General features: G+C 37.9%; 1 protein-coding gene across 7 annotated transcripts in view; it reads right to left on the bottom strand.

The window, feature by feature from the left end:
- The window catches only part of arhgef11 (Rho guanine nucleotide exchange factor (GEF) 11), a 212,617-nt gene that overhangs the window by 179,966 nt on the left and 14,096 nt on the right, over positions 1-18,555 (bottom strand). For 4 of the 7 annotated variants that reach the window (XR_007933657.1, XM_028822143.2, XM_051919916.1 and 1 more), the window contains one exon: positions 7,737-7,828. Coding sequence is in view for 4 of the 7 variants with exons in the window: in XM_028822143.2 (XP_028677976.1) it covers positions 7,737-7,828 (92 nt within the window). In the remaining 3 variants the exon portion in view is untranslated. Of the gene's footprint in view, positions 1-7,736; positions 7,829-13,946; positions 14,002-18,555 lie in introns of all 7 variants that reach the window. The other 3 variants (XM_051919914.1, XM_051919917.1, XM_051919915.1) reach the window with 1 other exon arrangement.

The raw sequence follows: 18,555 nt of genomic DNA, 5'->3' as shown, positions 1-18,555 counted from the left end.
CACAAATACTGATGCAAACAAAAATGCTTAATGATTGAACCCTTCATTAATACCTTATATTATGCTGTACTATTGCATCCTTGACTGCCCAGTAAATTAAAGTTAAAACAGTATGAGTGCCACAGGCATCCCAGCAAGGATGGAAGATGGCTCCTTACCAGGAAGGGAGGCCACAATCAAAGGGTAGGGATGGACTGATGTCCTGGCTGCTTATCCCAGAAAGGAGGCTGACTCAGAAGGATACAGGGTCTTTACTTCCCAGGGTTGTATTTTTTTGCCTGCACATACAATGGCAGCATTCCACTGGTGGGAGATGCATATCGACAGGACCGGCAAGAAACTGCAGTCCCTGGGGACAGCCCTCTCAGGGTTCTTAGGTGCCTCAAAGGGGACCTGAAAGGGATAGTTTTACCCTCTTCCAAGGGCTTCCACCTGACCCAGAAGAATTTCCATTATGCAATGCTGTGGCACCAGAAGTACTTACAGGTCCGGCATAAAACAGTCAGACTAATCAAAGCCTGGAGGTGGATGAGACTACGGAGTTGGGGAAGAAAAAGGAAAAACTTGTTATTTTATTGTGCAGCCTGAAATGGATGGAACTGGAAACCTAAGAATGAATAGTGTAGAATTAACACCTTGTACTGTAGTTGTGTCTGGGGGGGTTTGAGGTACTGCTGCACCCCCTGGACGGTTTGAGGATGTTGGATACCTTTTCTACTCTGGCAATATTTGGCAGAAGGCAGGAATCGATACTGGATATGGTGCTAGGTCATTCACAGACCAAGACTAATTCATACTGGGCCAGCTTTCAGTCTTACCGAGCAAAAATATATATCAGTAGCTACAGTCCCTGTCACAGACAGGTAAATAATTAAAAAAATATTTACTCTCTTTTGCCCTCTGTTTTCATCCAATGCCATTCCTCTATATTCATGCATGCGTGTGAATGCCTCTTCACCAGCACTCCCTCTCTTGAGTACGTTCCTGTAAAGCCCGTGTCATACTCTCATTACTTGTGAGGCACCTTTCTTGTTTCATAGATTTTTCTCATTTTATACTTGTAATCTTTGAAGGTGACTCTCTCAGCGTGGCTCATACTGCACACTTTTACTCCTCCATGTGCGTCTAACACTCGCGCTTGCTTTTTCATTGTGTCACCAAAGCCAAACAGACCAATCAGATTGCACTGAGGGAATGGACACACAGACCTTAGAGCTTTATTATGTAGTAAACACTGCTTGATTTACCCCTTTTGTTATAGCCCTGCACCTCAACCTGATCAGAAGGGCACAAGAAGGCAGATAGTTAAATTTAAAGTCACTTTCACCTAGATGAAACAAGAAATTAATTATCCGAGATACATACTAATTATATAAACAGACTGCTGTACTGGGCAAGAGGCAATGGTAAACAGCAAGGGTGCTAGTAGATGGTGACAAAGATCACTAGTTGTCAACATTCTGTCACTGCTTTGCGGTTCAGGAGAAAACCAAGGTGACTATTAACTTAATTTTTAAGAACTGTGCAGTCTGCATAAAAAAAAAATTTTTTTTGAATGTCAAAATATAAAAGCAATTAAAACCATTTGGCAGTGTTCTATATGCAATGCTACCAGAACAAAAGGAGTTTAAGAGCCAGTTTATACACTAAGAACATGTATGCGTATGCATCATAGCTGCCACGTGTTCCCAGCGTTCATTAAATGTGTCCTCTGAGCACGTCCTCTAAGAGTAAATATGTATAAAGCAGAATACAAGTGAAACCCAGAGGTGTTTGTTACCTCTTCTATAACATATATTATGTCCAGTAATCAGATAGACTTAAAGTATCTATTTCATTAACATAACAGCTCATCATTTGGACACCCCATTTAAAACTAACTGAATGTGTAGGATGGGAGCTGTCTCCAGTGTTTTGGTATTTTTTTTAACAGTGTTATGGAAGTTTGGATATGGATTATAAGAAACACACACACACACACACACACAAAAGTGGTTTTGAATTTTCTTAATGTGTTCTTAATTTGAAATATCTTAGTGATATGTTGTAAAAATAGCACATGCTGTAAGTTCCACATACCTGTATTAGGAAACATAGTAATTAGGGAAATTTAAAAATTGAATAAAACTTTGTGTATTACTTTGTTTACTTCATTTATCTTTGATTTATAACAATTGTACTTTGTTTAAAATTAGTTTAAAATATAAGTAATTACTATATTTTGCAGTTTTCTTACTTAAGTTATTGTGCTAGTTAAAGGATAGATTTCTGTATTTTTCAAGGCAAAGGTATTTCTTCACAATCATGGTATATATTAGTTTGCCACATGAAAGTGTGTTCTAAAGTTAAGCATATTTTATAAAAATAAAAGAACTGGCTTGTGAAACTGCTCACACAACAAGACATCCATGTGAAATTCCAAACATGGCAGAAATTAAGATTCTACGACACCTCAATTGTAAGACTCAATTGGGGTAAAGCAAACTCTCTCATACTGTATGTGAAATGGCAGCCAATGAAGCGGAAATTCAGACCTAATCAGAATACCAGTCAGCAACTGCAAATAAGGCTTTACCTCCTTAGAGTTACACTTTGTCCACAAAAAAGACATGTAAAAAGCGTTGCATTTTTTGACTTGAAAAATTACATTTTCATTAAATCTCATCTTTCAAAAATGCAAAATACGTAAAGTACAATGACATAGGTGTAAGAAGTATAATAATGATACAAATAATAATAATGAATAATAATAGCAATAATAATAAGAATTGCACATATGCAAGTGACGCAAGCATCACTTTCAGATTCACCAGAATCACTTTCAGTTTAACTGACCATTTCAATGTCACTGCCTAAAGACACATTCACCTTCTCATCGCTCCAGATGAGAGGGATTTCTTACGAGACGCCATTATGAAGATGGGAGAAGACATGTCTACACCACTGCCTAGTGACTCTTGGGCCCAACGCTTACGTAAGACATGCCTACACTGTTGCCCAAGTAACACTTGGCACTAAAGCGGTTGGCACTTTTACAGCTCGAGTAATCCTCGAGTCTTATGCAAGACGTGTCTATACCGTTGCCCGAGTGAAACTCGGGACTAATGGTCTTAGCACTGTTTTCACAGACAGAGTGATGCTTGGGTCTAACACTAAGAACATTTAAATCCTGCCAAAAATCACACTACATACATTATGTCCAGCTTTAAAGAACCAGAATCCTGGATTTGAATTCTATACCCAGCCATTGTCCGTGTGAGCTGGCAGATTCTCTCTATGTCCATTTGACTTTTCACTAGCACTACCCAAGAGATGTGCAGGTTAGGTCAATTAATGATTCCAAACTGGCCCTGGTCAGTGCAAGTGACGGGGTGTGTGTGTGACTGGGCACTGCAATGGACTATTTCATGCCTTGAACCCAGCACCCATAACAGTTAATTGGATTAAGAATGTTTTGTAGTATACATAAGGAAACCGGAGTGCTACTAATCCTTCTTGTGTTTTATGATTCTCTAGGGCTACTGGGGTAAATCTAAAGGTAGTATATCATTGTTATTTTTGTAAAAAGAGTTTAAATATTACAGAATCAAATGAATGAACATTGTCAATAATAGGCTCAGCAGGAATAACAAACATCCTCAAACTGCTTAATCCACTTCAGGGACCTGGAAGGGAAGGTGTGAAGGAGATTGATTGATAGAGTCTACCCTTGTAGCATTGAACACAATGCAAGAACCAACCATAGACTGCTCATCTCAGTTTCAGTATATGTACCAATGAGCTATAAAACTCAGGTAAGCTAATTTCGGAATCATCAATCAACCTAACCAGCATGTCTTAGAAGATGTGTGCAGTAAACTAAAACAGTAAATGAATGATATACAGTGGTATGCAAAAGGTTGGGCACTCTCACTTAAAATGTCTGTTATTGAGAATAGTTAAGTGAGCAGAAGATTAACTGATCACCAAAATCCATTACGTTAAAGACACATTTCTATTTAGTATTTTATGAAAGTGTATTGTTTTTGTTTTATACAATTGGAGAGTGAAAAAAGGAAAAGAGCACTATGCAAAACTGTGGGCACCCCAAGATTAGGTCTCTTTGCAAATTACAAAGCAGTATAAATTCTCGGATTCCTAAAACATCACCCCAACAATCAGTAGCCATGGGATCTTCTAAGCAGCTGCCTAGCACTCTGAAAAGTAAAAGAATTAATGCTCCCAAAGCAGGTGAAAGCTACATAAGATAGCAAAACGTTTTCAGGCAGCGGTCTCCTCAGTTTCATTGGATTGCTAGAAAGGCAACTAAACCCCCTCCCCCGTTTACTGCACAAGACCAACAGGAACATTTAGCAGACTCTGGAGTAATGGTGCAATGTTCTACTGTGCATGGTAGAGTCAGCAAAAGAAAACCTTTTTTGTGTCCTAGCCACAAAATTCAGCGCCTGAAGTTGGCAAATGATGTTCTAAACAAGCCTGATGCATTTTGGAAACAAGTCATGTGGACTAATGAGATCAAAATAAAAGTTTTTGGCCACAATGTGCAAAGGTATGTTTGAAGAGAAAAAAGGGGGCCAATTGTCAAGAAAATAACACGTTTCCAACTATTAAGCATGGCAATGGATCATTCAGGTTTTGGGCTTGTGTTGCTGCCAGTGGCACAGGGAGCATGTCATTAGTAGAGGGAAGAATGTATTCAAATAAATATCAGCAAATTCTGGAAGCCAACATCACACCAATAGAGAAAAAATGGAAGTAAAAAACAGGATGGGTCATACGGCAAAATAATGATCTGAAACACACCTCAAAATCTACAATGGAATACCTCAAGAGGCGCCAGCTGACGATTTTGCCATGGCCCTCACAGTCTCCCCAACCTAAACACCATTGAAAATCTGTGACTAAATCTCATATGTGCACTGTGCAGAAGATGGACCAAGAATCTTGCAGAATTAAAAGTCTTTTGGAAGGACAAATGGCCAAAAAATACCCCAAGTAAGAACTGAAGGGCCCATAGCTAGCTACAGAAAGTGCCTACAAGCTATGACTCTTTCCAAAGGGGGTCTTACTACTTTTCTTTTTTTTTGTATTTTGTACCTGTGAATGATGGAAATAAAAACATAACCTTCCTTAAAATATTAAAGAAATGTCTCATCATGCCTTTTGATGATCAGTTCACCTTCTGCTACCTTAACTATTCACAGTAACGGACATGTTAAGCAAAAGTGCCTGTATAAGCTAATCTTAGAAAGTTAATGTTAATGTAAAATTCACAAAAGTGTTTGCTTAATGTGAAGAGAATACCAGTTTCTTACAGTTACATAGATTATGGTATTCTCTTTTACCACCATAAGTTAACATGAAATTGAACTTTCTCAGCTATATCTGTAAAACAGAGTGTTAATTAAGCCAGTCTGGAAATAGATTAGTTTACAAATAGGACATTAACATAAAAAGTTTTCTGACTGTTTAAATCATCTCCTATTATTTCTACATGTAATATGACTATATGAGCAAACTTTGAGAGAAATGAAACAATATAAGCAAGCCTTAAACACAACTTTCTTTAAACAAGAAATTTTATTTGTAATATCAATTTTTTGTCTATTCTTGTGTGAACTGTTTTGCTTTGAATTTTACTAAAACTTGTAATTTAAGATACTTGGATTGTGAAATTATGTTAACACACGTCACACTATATCCTGAACTGTTCTATGAAGGAAGCTAAAAGCTGCAGAACTTTGTTAATTTTGGACAAACACAGCTACAGTGCCCAAACTTTTGCATGCCACTATAGAATCAACTGTGTTATCCAAGTTCACCTGGGAAATTTGCTAAGAGAATGGGCATTGGTTATAGTGGTATCGGTTAAACAGATGTTTCAGAGGTATTATCTAACTAACTGACTACTTTTCTGTCTTCTTCTTTCGGCTGCTCGTATTAGGAGTTGCCACAGCGGATCATCTTCTTCCATAGCTTTCTGTCCTCTTCCTATTGTTCTGTCACACCCATCACCTTCATCTCCTCTCTCACCACATCCATAAACCTTCTCTTAGGCCTTCCTCTTTTCTTTTTTCCTGGCAGCTCTATCCTTAGCATCCTTCTCCCAATATACTCAGCATCTCTCCTCTGCACATGTCTAACCCAACACAATCTCGCCTCTCTGACTTTGTCTCCCAACCGTCTAACTTGAGCTGACCCTCTAATGTACTACTTTTCTGTATACAATATATATATATATATATATATATATATATATATATATATATATATATATATAATATATATATATATATATATATATATATTTTTTTTTAAAACCAGGGGCTAATATTATTAGTCCACATTAGCTCCTCTTGAATATGCTACATACCAGCTTCCTCAGATTTTCCACTACCTAGGTTTGCTAACTAGTCTGAGTCAAAGACTTTTCTACTTGAATATGCAAGATGGTGCAGGTGTATATGGCCAGCCATCTGCTGTACTCCTGCTCTGTTATTGGATTGTTTATGTTTGCTTTGTGTGTGTCATTCTTTGTGGATAACATCTCATCTCTGCTGGTGTAGGTCTCCAAGCACTCTTCGACACCCAGTTCTCTTCTGGGGATCTGTGTAAATATAATCTGAATGACAGGAAGGGCCGCCCACCCTTCTTTTCTTTTTTTGACTTACAAAGCACACATTATGTCAAGAAAATCAGGGGAGTTTGTTCTTAAGATAAACAACACACTAGTTAGGCCTCACATGAAATATTCTTTGAAGTTCTGCTCTCTACATTAATAAAGTGATACTGCTATAGAGCAATTATAAACTACGCCTGACCTTTGGTTTGTGCAGAGTCATGAATTACAATTGTACCGAATGACAAAGGGTCTAGAACTGTTTGCATAAAGTCTAGCAATCAGTCACTGCTTGCAAGGGGAAAACATACCCCACCTCATGATTGCCATTGATTCTCCAATGGGGAACAACCCCCTGACCCTGGATGATGATTGCGCACAGTTCTGCAGTAATTACAGGACACAAAGACATGCGATTAAAAAAAAAAAAACAAAAAAAAGTTTAAAAACTACTGCCCTATAGTATTTCAAAGAAATGGCTTTTTTCATTAAAACTACTCTTAATTTTAATTATACTAATGTTTATGTTTCCCTATATTGTCACTGCAAGAAACTCAAATAAAGCAGTCCTTTTTTCTTTTGTGCCGCGAGGATTTCTGTTGTTACTAGTGAATAAGACTCCAAAGAATTTGACCTCCTCAAGAAGGGGAACTTCATCCTAAACTGTATAGAGCAAACCACCATTTTCTGACTTAAGAGTGGATTTTCATTCACAGTGTCGCACTCACTCACATGTGGCTTCAGAATGCATCAAAGACCACAGTCCAATTAAGCTAAAACATCAATATCACCTACAAACAGATGTAAACCTCAGGTGTCCAAAATTGATTTTCTTCAAGCCTCCGCCAAGCCCTAACACCATGGCAGTGAAAATAACTGACAGGACAGCAGATAAAACAGCCATGCCAGAATGCTTTGCGAACTCTGAGACAGACTTGATGTAGTGCCAGGTATGTTGTTTGTTACAGGCAGTGACATTCGACCTCCCAAAAGAGGGTCTACATTGCCATATGCTAGCAAGTTTGGTCAAGATACTAAAATATTATGCAAAGTTTTTCATTTAAAGGATGCTTTCACATGTCCTATTTACATGTTATTTAATCTGGTTTCTCCTCACCTGCATTCTCATTTGGGTAGTCTGCCTGGGACAGCTCCATCTCATTGGCAGAGCTTGTATGGTCGATGTCCAATTCCCAATGACTGGTCAACCTAATTATAAAAATAAAAATATATATATTTTTATAAAAAAAGCAATTTAAAAACAGTATTCACTCACATTAGGTTTTGATGAAGTTATATCCTATTTGTATCGCTAACTTTGGTACATGCTAGTGATCAAAATTACAAAAAAATGATTTCTTTCAAATATTAGTGACTGCCACTGCTCAGAATTTAAAGTCATAGAAGCTGTATGATTACTGTTCGACTAGAATGTCTTAGAAAATGACTAAGACAAAACAAATTCACTCAAAAACAATTTCATTTTCAAAAACTACAGTGATCAAAATTAGGTAACTGTTACTATTGCAAAAGAAGCACGCAAATTACTAAATAACTTTTTGAGGATTACAGACGTCAAAATTTAGTAGGTAGTGCGGAGGTTCTTAGTGTCAATGACTTTGGCACATCTGAGACCACAGGCCAGGACTGATTTCTTGCATTGCTCCGACTCAATTTTGTTCCACTTGTCTTCTAGCTTCTTGCACAATTCAGTGACTATTGCAAGCTTCTCAGGTTTCGTTGCCATAACTTTGTTGCCATTTACTTTCCAGAGATTCTCAATTGGTTTTAGATCAGATCAGGACATTGAGCTGGCCAGAATTGCTAATCCATTTTGCAGTGAGAGAGGGGGAATTGTCATGCATAAAAATGGCTGGCTGATTAGATGATGCTCGCCGAGATGGAACTACATGTTGCTGAATGGTAGCATTCACCTTGCCAAGCAGCTGTATGAGAGGCACAACTCGTGCTGCAGAAAACATCCCCACACCATGATGCTTCGTCCGCAAAACACTATGGATTCAGTCTTTCCCCAATTCAATGTCGAACATGATGTTTCCTATTTGAACCAACTAAATTAAACTTGTCACTGAAATTAACTTTAGACCAGTTCTCCTCACTCCATACAAACATGGTCCTCAGCAAAGGTTACACTAACTTTTCTGTCCTCCTTGCTGATAAGAGGCTTGGCTACTGCAGAGTGGATCTTCAGTTCCAATTTTTTCAGAAGACAAGACACAATATATCAAAGTAAATTTCTGCCCTGTTCAGCACTGAATTGGTGAGCAATTCCAGCTGTGGTTGTAGAACTGATCACTCACTGAGAGTCTCCATATCATCCCATTTTCTTGTTAACTCATCTTAAGTGAGTGACCAGCTTTTTATTGGGACTTGACAAACATTGTTTCTTTGTACGCCTTCAATATTAGAGAAACTACATTCTTGGAACAACCAACTTGTCTTCCAATGAATGAAAGGGTCATCCCATCAGCCTTCCTCTAAGCAACCTGACCTTGCAGCATTTCAGTTACCCTAGAGAGGCTCACCATCTGGCAAAATGCCTACCAATGTTGACTAATCGGTTGGTGTTGCCTGGTATTTCAGGACATTGCCAGATTAGAACTAGCTGTTAACTAGTTTCTCTTTCTCTAATTTTGATCGCTGACCTTCTTCAGTTATTTTGTTTCAATCTTTTATGTTGTGATGTGTGATTGTTTTCATTGATGAAATTTGTCTCTTCTATTTATGTAGAGATAACATTTATTTCAGATAAGCAATGATTTTGTAAATTATAATTTTGTGTCCCTACCTTGTACCTAGAGATCAAGCTTACATCAATATCCAAAGTACACAAAAAATAAGCCCCAACTCTATTTTGGACAGTCAGACTATTTTTGGGTATTTAATCCCTGCACATAGACAACAGCAGAAACTGCCCAAACAGTCAGCAGGAACAGTCTGTGTGTGGAAAGTTGGATTAGATTCAGTAAATGAATGCTTCCAGACTTTTTTTTTTTTTTTACATGCACAGACTAAAATATGATCAAAGCAGCAGCTACCTCTGACATTACAATTGTTGGAAGTAAACATCATCAGTGATTATTTGATGTTGCAACCAAAAGTGAAATATGGAGACTGCCTTAATAGAAGCAATAAATAAACAGTGAAGCCTGTTTCCTGGTAAGACTTCACAGTGCAGCAATGTGACAAAAAGGAAGAAGCTCAATGCAGACAAAAGAAAACAAATGTAAACCTAGCATCAAAACTGCCAAGAACTATTATGACAGCATGCACCTCACTAAATGCTTTATACTTGAAACATTTTTTGCTTTAAAAAAAAAAAAAAAAAAAAAAAAAGGGAAATCAAGGATCAAATAATTACCACCTAACAGTGAGCAGGCATTGCAATTTCATGTCCTCTTCAACCCAAGGTAAAAGCAGACAAAGGCCATTTGCTCTCTCAACAATCTTGGTAACGGGCAGGAAGGTGCCATTCTCCGCCGAAGCGACCAAGAAAACATCTAGCCACTTGCAAATATCAGCTACTCTTGCCTTCTGACAGCACATTCCCCATTAATGCACTCTACATACTGGTATAGAAGATTTCATGCTTGGCAAATCCCAGATTGTCTAACTATCTGCTGCTACCTAATGTCCAAGCACTGCAGAGACTAGACTGCTGAAAAGCAACTGTTCATTAAGTTAATGCACATTCTTCCCTTTCTATAGCAAAATGAATGATTTCAGTTTATTTCTTTGTTCCTTATGCACGACTTTTGACTTGAAATATAGCACACAGATATTCCCCATAATAAGTCTAATTTTCAGTCTCCTATCTCCCCCATCCATTATCCCATAAAAACCACAGAACCCACTAGGGTATGGCAGGAGTGGCTCAGGGTTGTGATGAAGTTCTATACTGTAAATCAGAGAAACAGCATCAAACAGGTTGTGATTATAGTGTAATGGTTAGTGTGCTTGCCTTTCAAGATGGCAATCCAGGTAAGATTCCACGCAATCCATTAAATGTTTGTTTTTCTTTCTGATTAAGCATTTTCCACAGTATTCTTGTCATGCCCCAATATATCTTCCCCCCGATCCCCAAGTTACTCTGGGTTTCACCACATTGATTCTGGAGTTATTCAGTTAGCAACTTTACATCACAAGTATAACTACCATCTATAACAATACCATAGTCAACCTCTTCATTATTGTTGTTTTGCCATACTCTACTCTGCTATCCATTAGCTGTTACCCTATAGCGGTCGTATCTCAAAGTAAATTGAGGCAACCAATTTGATTCAGCCTAAATGCAAGAATGTTACCCAACTTTAAATTTTCACCAAAATTTTGCAATAATACCTGGGCAAAGCTGGTATCCAGAAGGTTGCCGGTTCGAATCCTCGTAACTGCCAAAAGAGATCCTACTCTGCTGAGCCCTTGAGCAAGACCCTTAACCTGCAATTGCTCCAGGGGTGCTGTACAATGGCTGACCCTGCGCTCTGACCCCAAGGGGTATGCGAAAACTAACAAATTCCTAATACAAGAAATTGTATAAGGCGAAATAAAGAACAAAAAAAAAAAAAAAAAAAAAAAAAAAACACAGTTTGATCTACCTAAATAAAGCCGACTTTGCATGTGTTTTTATAAATGTATGCTTGCTCCAGCATCTCTCAAAACTGGTGGTACAGATTTTCATGAAAATTAAAGGATCTCTTAGGTATAATCCAACTAAGATTGTAATTGATAAAATGTCTTGTTACAGAGGTGCAAAGGGCTTGCGAGTCTAAAATTGTCTGGCTTCTGCTGTTGAGCATTAAGTCCTTCCATTACAATGCTGGAAGTTAACTTTAAAAAGCTGATTTGTTGAAGGTAAATGACAGTCTGCCAAGGGAAGGTTGGTGGCAGATGAAGCACCCACGATTTTTTTTATAAAGGACATTCCGACACCATTAAATTACCACTTATAAATGGCTGCAGTTCACTGTGAGCCTATGTTATGCAGCCATACATCTTCATTCAAACTACTACAGTAATCCCTCCTCCATCGCGGGGGTTGCGTTCCAGAGCCACCCGCGAAATAAGAAAATCCGCGAAGTAGAAACCATATGTTTATATGGTTATTTTTATATTGTCATGCTTGGGTCACAGATTTGCGCAGAAACACAGGAGGTTGTAGAGAGACAGGAACGTTATTCAAACACTGCAAACAAACATTTGTCTCTTTTTCAAAAGTTTAAACTGTGCTCCATGACAAGACAGAGATGACAGTTCTGTCTACAATTAAAAGAATGCAAACATATCTTCCTCTTCAAAGGAAACAGAGAGTAAAGCAAACAAATCAATAGGGCTGTTTGGCTCTTAAGTATGCGAAGCACCGCCGGTACAAAGCTGTTGAAGGCGGCAGCTCACACCCCCTCCGTCAGGAGTAAGAAGAGAGAGAGAGAGAGAGAGACAGAGTCAAAAATCAATACGTGCCCTTTGAGCTTTTAAGTATGCTAAGCACCGTGCAGCATACTTAAAAGCTGCACACAGAAGGTAGCAACATGAAGATAATCTTTCAGCATTTTTAGACGAGCGTCCGTATCGTCTAGGTGTGCGAACAGCCCCCCTGCTCACACCCCCTACGTCAGGATCACAGATAGTCTGCACAAGAGAGAGAGAAAGAAAAGTAAGTTGGGTAGCTTCTCAGCCATCTGCCAATAGCGTCCCTTGTATGAAATCAACTGGGCAAACCAACTGAGGAAGCATGTACCAGAAATTAAAAGACCCATTGTCCGCAGAAATCCGCGAACCAGCAAAAAATCCGCGATATATGTTTAAATATGCTTACATATAAAATCCGCGATAGAGTGAAGCCGCGAAAGGCGAAGCGCGATATAGCGAGGGATCACTGTATTCTCACAGGCTCAGACAAGTATAAAGTAAAATTTAGACCAATGTTTTGAAGTAATACATGGATAACGCAGGTATTAGTAAAATTAAAACATTAACAGAATTTTAAAATACCATGCTTACATATAATTATGCACATACCTACATTTTTAACAACTATTAGTTTACTTTGTAGTGCTACTACATAAATAAAAATAATATATTTTTCTGCTGTCGATCGGGTTTTGTGGGGATTGTACTTACAGACTGAGATTGACAGCGGTGCCCCAGAGGCGGGACTTCCGGTTGCTTCCCAAAAATGGGGAAAAACAAGGAAATCTGCATAAAGTGCGCCATTAAAAGGGAGAGAAGTTACCCAAGAAGAAGACGAGGGAAAATCGAATGAAGCAGATCAGCATCTGCCTGGGCCATGAGACAAAGTCCTGGAGCTTCTAAAGACTTGATGGTTTGGTGGAAGTCGGTAATTCTATTTTGACTGGTGAATTGGGCGTTCCGCTAATTTCCACTTACACTAGCGATGAGGAGTTCTTGGGGTTTCCATAAAACTAGATGAGTGCTTGAACCTTAAAGTCTCCCCTTATTTGTTAATGACAGTGATGATGTTTCTTAATACCGCTGTTGAATTCACATGGTTGAAATATTATTCTGCTATATTTTATTAAACATATTAGTACACCATTTGGTTCTGAATATTTTTTTTCTTGTTTTCCTCCTCTAAACCTAGGTGCGTCTAATGGTCAGGTACGTCTTATGGTGCAAAAAATACGGTATTCTTTTCCTAGATTATACTTTTCACATTAGATAGATAGATAGATAGATATGGGCACTCTGCAAAACACCATGCTAGGTCAATGATTCTGGTAGAACACCACAAAGGTCTGAAAATAGGTCCATCACCATCAACAAGTTACTCACAACAAGCTTCTATTCCAAAATGGTATGTGCCATCACTCAATAATGACAAAGAAAATGGAAATGATATAGTAACAGCCAAACAAAATGATAGATTAATTTATTAAAAAGCAATGCAAACAGCCTCTGCAGAATGTTATGCTATGTCAACTTTGACTAAAATGCTAAAAATGGTGGGAAATTCTGGTATTGTTAAGAGGATTACAGAACGATACTTAGTAGAATGCTGTTGATGTTGTTAATCTTCAAAAGATGCAGCGAGAAAGGATCACAACATTAACTTCTGTGCCATATCACATCGTTGGAATTAGACCCATTTCCTTATAACCAACTCTCTTCTGATGCCAAAAAAATCCTGGGGGTTCAAGTGGTCAAACAGCTCATCTTTACTCTCACTAATAGCTACCACCACCAATCAAAGTCCCATTCAGTCCCATACTGGGTATAAGAGCCATTTGTATAATAATATGTAAATGCCTGTATTAAAGTAGAAGTACTGTATTCAGTTGATCAGCCATGCCTTTGTGTACAATAAGTAGGTGCTCCATTAGTCTGTCCCACTTCCAGCTTTAATTCTGTAAAGAGATTTGTTTCAGATGATTGCTGTTGAGCAGGACATGGAGCAACAGTTTCTTAACTGTTTTATTTGGATATAATTACATAGACTTACAGTAAAGGACACAATCTAACAAACTTCCAAAATGCCAAGTTAAACAACTATACAGTATTATGTTCTGTAATTTGCCTATGTTTTGTAATAAAGTTCTTTAAATCATATGAAAGAAATTACAAGTAGATTAATGCATCAGAATGTTCAGTCCTGCTCAAATAGGCACTCAACAGAGAAACGCCGCTCTAATGGCAAAACTTCAGTGGTTATGGTCTACTTGTTCCTGTAAGACCGTGACATGTCCGGGCAACCCATTAAATAACCTGCTGGTTTTTATCTCAACACATTATCCTAAACTACCAGACTATGGTTATTTAACTGTGATTCTTTCTTTTGTTTTGCCTTTCTCGCCATCTTCATTGTATTTATCATTTAAATCATAACTAATATATTTATCAAGTAAATTATTTTTAATTAATTAACCGATTAGTGAAGAATCCATAACCAGGGTGTCTTTTGATTGGTCACTTGTTGCCTTTACCTATAATCAATAAAAAATCATTAAAAAGAAAAGCACTGCAATAACTATAATTCCAGGTGAAACTGGAAGCCCAACCATTATTTTCTGTATCTTGATTAATGATTTTTTTTCCTAGAATGGGTATCCAAAAATGTAAAAACTTGTTAGTGGAGGTGGAGGAGCTTTAGTGTCCCAGCAAGCCTTATAGCCATGTTGTTCGAGAAATTGGTCCTAATGGTGGAGCCATAACTGCAAATGGTTTAAGGGGAGTGCCAAACAAGGAACAATACCCCACAACAGTACTAATGAAAGCAAAATAAATACTGTATTGCTCAAGACAGAGACATCAAGCAAGCAGTGTATTTTTTTCTAAGAGGGTCCTTCACCCTCAAGGAAGATAGCAGTGCTCAGCCGCTGTGCCACACAGGCACAGGAGGGTGTGGAACTGGACAGACAAGACGTATGAAGTGGAAAGAGCATCCGTAAGCTTCTTCAGGAGGATTCTTGGAGTACCTTGGGATAAATGGCAAGGATTTACTTTGTAATCATGCCACTGGATTGGGTGGGATGCTTTGGACTAGGGATGATAAAAGAACTGATACTTTGGTACCAAGATGATATGATAATTCTGAAAATTTAACAGTACTTGCTTTTTTTTTTTTTTGTAGGTTGTAATCTACTAGTAGTTCCCTGAAGAAGGCCCATTTGTAATATTCTGAAATGTCCTTTTTTCAAGTTTTTCTAATCTAAAATTTAAATGTAAACCACTGACAGTTTACTGCTTACCTTTTCACCATTTTAGGTCATTCATTGCATTTCAGCTGATTCCATTTGAAGAAAAACTGGAAAAACAGGTATTTTAAAACTTTTGAGGGGTAGTGTATATATAGCAAAGCTGATTGTACCAGTTTAGTTTAGGTACTGCAAAAATGCATCTACATTTACTCTAATGTAACAAGACCTTAACAACCATGTCTTTATGTCTTAGAATCAGTGAAGTGTTTATTCATCTCTGCAATGTGATCTAATAACAAGACTTCATTAAGCCACCTCAGACCACTCCAAAATGGAGACACATTTCTCTTGATATTACCTTGTGGAGTTTACTGCGTACCTGTATTTCAACCAATTTGAAGAAAAACTGAGGTGTTCTAAAACTTTTGACCAGTTGTTTAGATAGTTTATGAATAGGTTTGCATCTGTTTTGTGATTGATAACATAAAATGCAACTGTTAAACTTGTAGCACCAAAAATATCTAAAAGGAGATGAAATGTGATCCATTGAGAGAAATCACATTTTAGTGCAGTCCTGATAAAGGATTGGGGGCTTTTCATTCTGTCTCAGCTTGTAATATACATGTGTACGGTTGTCCATCAAAGCATCAATCCATTTTTTAACTAGTGTATGCAGTTCAGGGTCACACAGAAAATTTTGCATGCATCCAGAATCATGCATATTGGACTATGGCATGTAGGAAGAAAACCACAAACTGGCAGGGCTGCTAAAACAGTTTTAACAAAAATGGAAGGCAAGCATTAACTGGCACAGATCCACACCTACAGGACTTTCTGGTAATTGTAGTCCCATGCAGCAGCCCTACAGAGTTCAATGGGTCCCATCGGGGGTGCAGCAGAAAATGGCTGTCCCTACTTTGTGGCACTTCCACCTCATCCTGAAGTGCTTCCTCTTTGTGGAATCCTGACATTGGAAGTACTCCCAGGTCATATTCATTCAGTGAATTGGAGTCAGGGAACAAGGGTTGCCTGGAGGAGTGGGGAGGAAGATTATTTAATCCATGGTTGGAATTGTTTGTGCTTGTGAAGAACAGCCTGAAAAAGTTATTATTGTATAATAAAATACATTTTATTTGAACCCATGATTGTGCTTGAGCATTTGTGTCTAGAGTCTTTGACACCCATACTGGTCACAATATATCAAAATAATGTACATATTATTAAATATTTGTGATATGATAAGGGGGGGGGGGGGGGGACTCCAACCCTAGTCCCCATACACAATTGAGTCACTTGATTTATTTAGAGTCTATCAACTTAAATGAGTAGCTCAAAAGAACTGAATCAGTGAAGTAAATTGAAATAACCATTACTATGTTACATTTTACTGTTACTATTTGTAAATCTAAATAATGAACCTACAGTATGTTTCTCAGGAAGGGAGCTAAATACATTAATCTACTGAATATATCCACTTTTGGGATTCATGCTTTTTAGAACTGATCCCCATTTACACGGTTTTCTAAATTAAACTGCCTCCTTGCCTACATCCTTCAGGTAAAAGGAGTACAAACATTTCAATTCTCAGTTTGGTACCAATATTCAGATTTAAAAAAAAAAAAAAACCTTAACATGTACAGTATAATAAAATAATGCCACAGGTAACCACATGGTTTATGGGCACATGAGTGTGACAGTTAAAAAAGTATATAAAAATACTAAAAGACAGTTGGAAAACATCACCAACAATGCAAAAGATATGTCTAATGGGTTTTTTCAGTACTGTAGCAGTGTGTTAACATTACAAAATGGCCAATAAAATGTCAGTCCCAACAGGGCATATTAAGGAAATACTAAAATAACATATTCATAGAAAAACAATAAAAGGATGGGGAAACAAGTAAACAGATGACCAGAATAAAAGGATGTGTGTCCAGATATGCTCAAAGCAGCAAATGATTATACAGTACAAGTATATTATTGTTGTATGGAGATATATCCTTAATACTGCATTTTTCAGAAACTGATGCAAGCTATTGAAAATCCTAAAGATGGAAATGCAGCAAATATTCTGTTAAATAGAAAAAGCAACTAGGCTTTTCAATACAGAAGTGGAGGTCTAAATCAAGACAATACATCTCATGAGAAGGACACAAAAGTCACAGAGGAGTCATCACTCTCTATATCATGATAGTGTACAAAAAGAAGATCAAGAAGACTAATAGGATGTTAGGTTACATATTAGAATGTGTGGAATACAGGTCAAGGGAGGGTATGATTAATGTAAAGCACTAGTGAGACTTCACCTGGAGTACTGTGCACAGCCTGCTCTATATTACCAAAAAAAAAAAATGTAGCAGCACTAAACAGATTCCAAAAGGAGATCAGAGAGAGATGTTGGACAAAGTGGGTATTGCCCATTCTGCTAGGCCTTTCTTTGCACAAAAAGCCTGTTAAGACAGCAGATTTAACAGGGATAAAGAAATCCAGCTTCACCTTCCCCCGTCCTACATTCCAGAGAGTGGCTGAACTGCAGTTCGTACCAGTATCAGCCTGTACTTCATCTGATAAAAAATAAATAAATAAATCACAGCTGAACAAACATATCTGCAGAGGGCCCTCTTCGACCAGAAGGCACCAAATGCACACCCGTCTGAACAAAGAGCTATAAATTTAACGAGTAACAATTGTGATGTCCAAAATAACGCATCTATGATAAGGCACTGATTTTGTAACTGAAAGGGACTTTCATACAATCACGAGAGGTTACACCTTCCTTCAAAAACTAGCTGCACTTATCTCCCTAAGTAGAAATGCTGCAAGCACTCACTGAAATGACCTCCTGCACACTCTGAAACCTAAAAGAGCTAATGAGCCACTCTCTCTTTGAGAAGCCAAAAGCCAGGATTCACTCTGCCAGGCCAACCTGTGCGCAAGAAACTAAGTCCAGTCTGAGAAGACTGACAAACAACTATTACTTCAAGAAAAGAACTTCAGCATCTAAACTCATTGACCAGAAAAACGAATGCCTTTCCATACGAAGTTGCAGAGGACATAGCAAATAGCCTAACTGAGAAATGCACAGCACCCCACAAACAAAGAACCATGTCTCAAAGAGAAAGGTGCACTCCAACACAAGAAAAAACTTCCACTTGAACCCAGAGCAACAACCCTTAAAAACTGTTCATCTGTGCAAAAATAAATTAAAACTCTAAACAGCCAGTAAACAACCTGCCACTTCTGTGTTATATGTTTGTCTTACAA

The sequence above is a fragment of the Erpetoichthys calabaricus genome, chromosome 16 (genome assembly GCF_900747795.2).
Source record: "Erpetoichthys calabaricus chromosome 16, fErpCal1.3, whole genome shotgun sequence".
Classification (NCBI taxonomy): domain Eukaryota; kingdom Metazoa; phylum Chordata; class Cladistia; order Polypteriformes; family Polypteridae; genus Erpetoichthys; species Erpetoichthys calabaricus.
The sequence above is the reverse complement of the archived record's forward strand: the minus strand, read 5'-3'. Positions and strand labels throughout refer to the sequence as shown.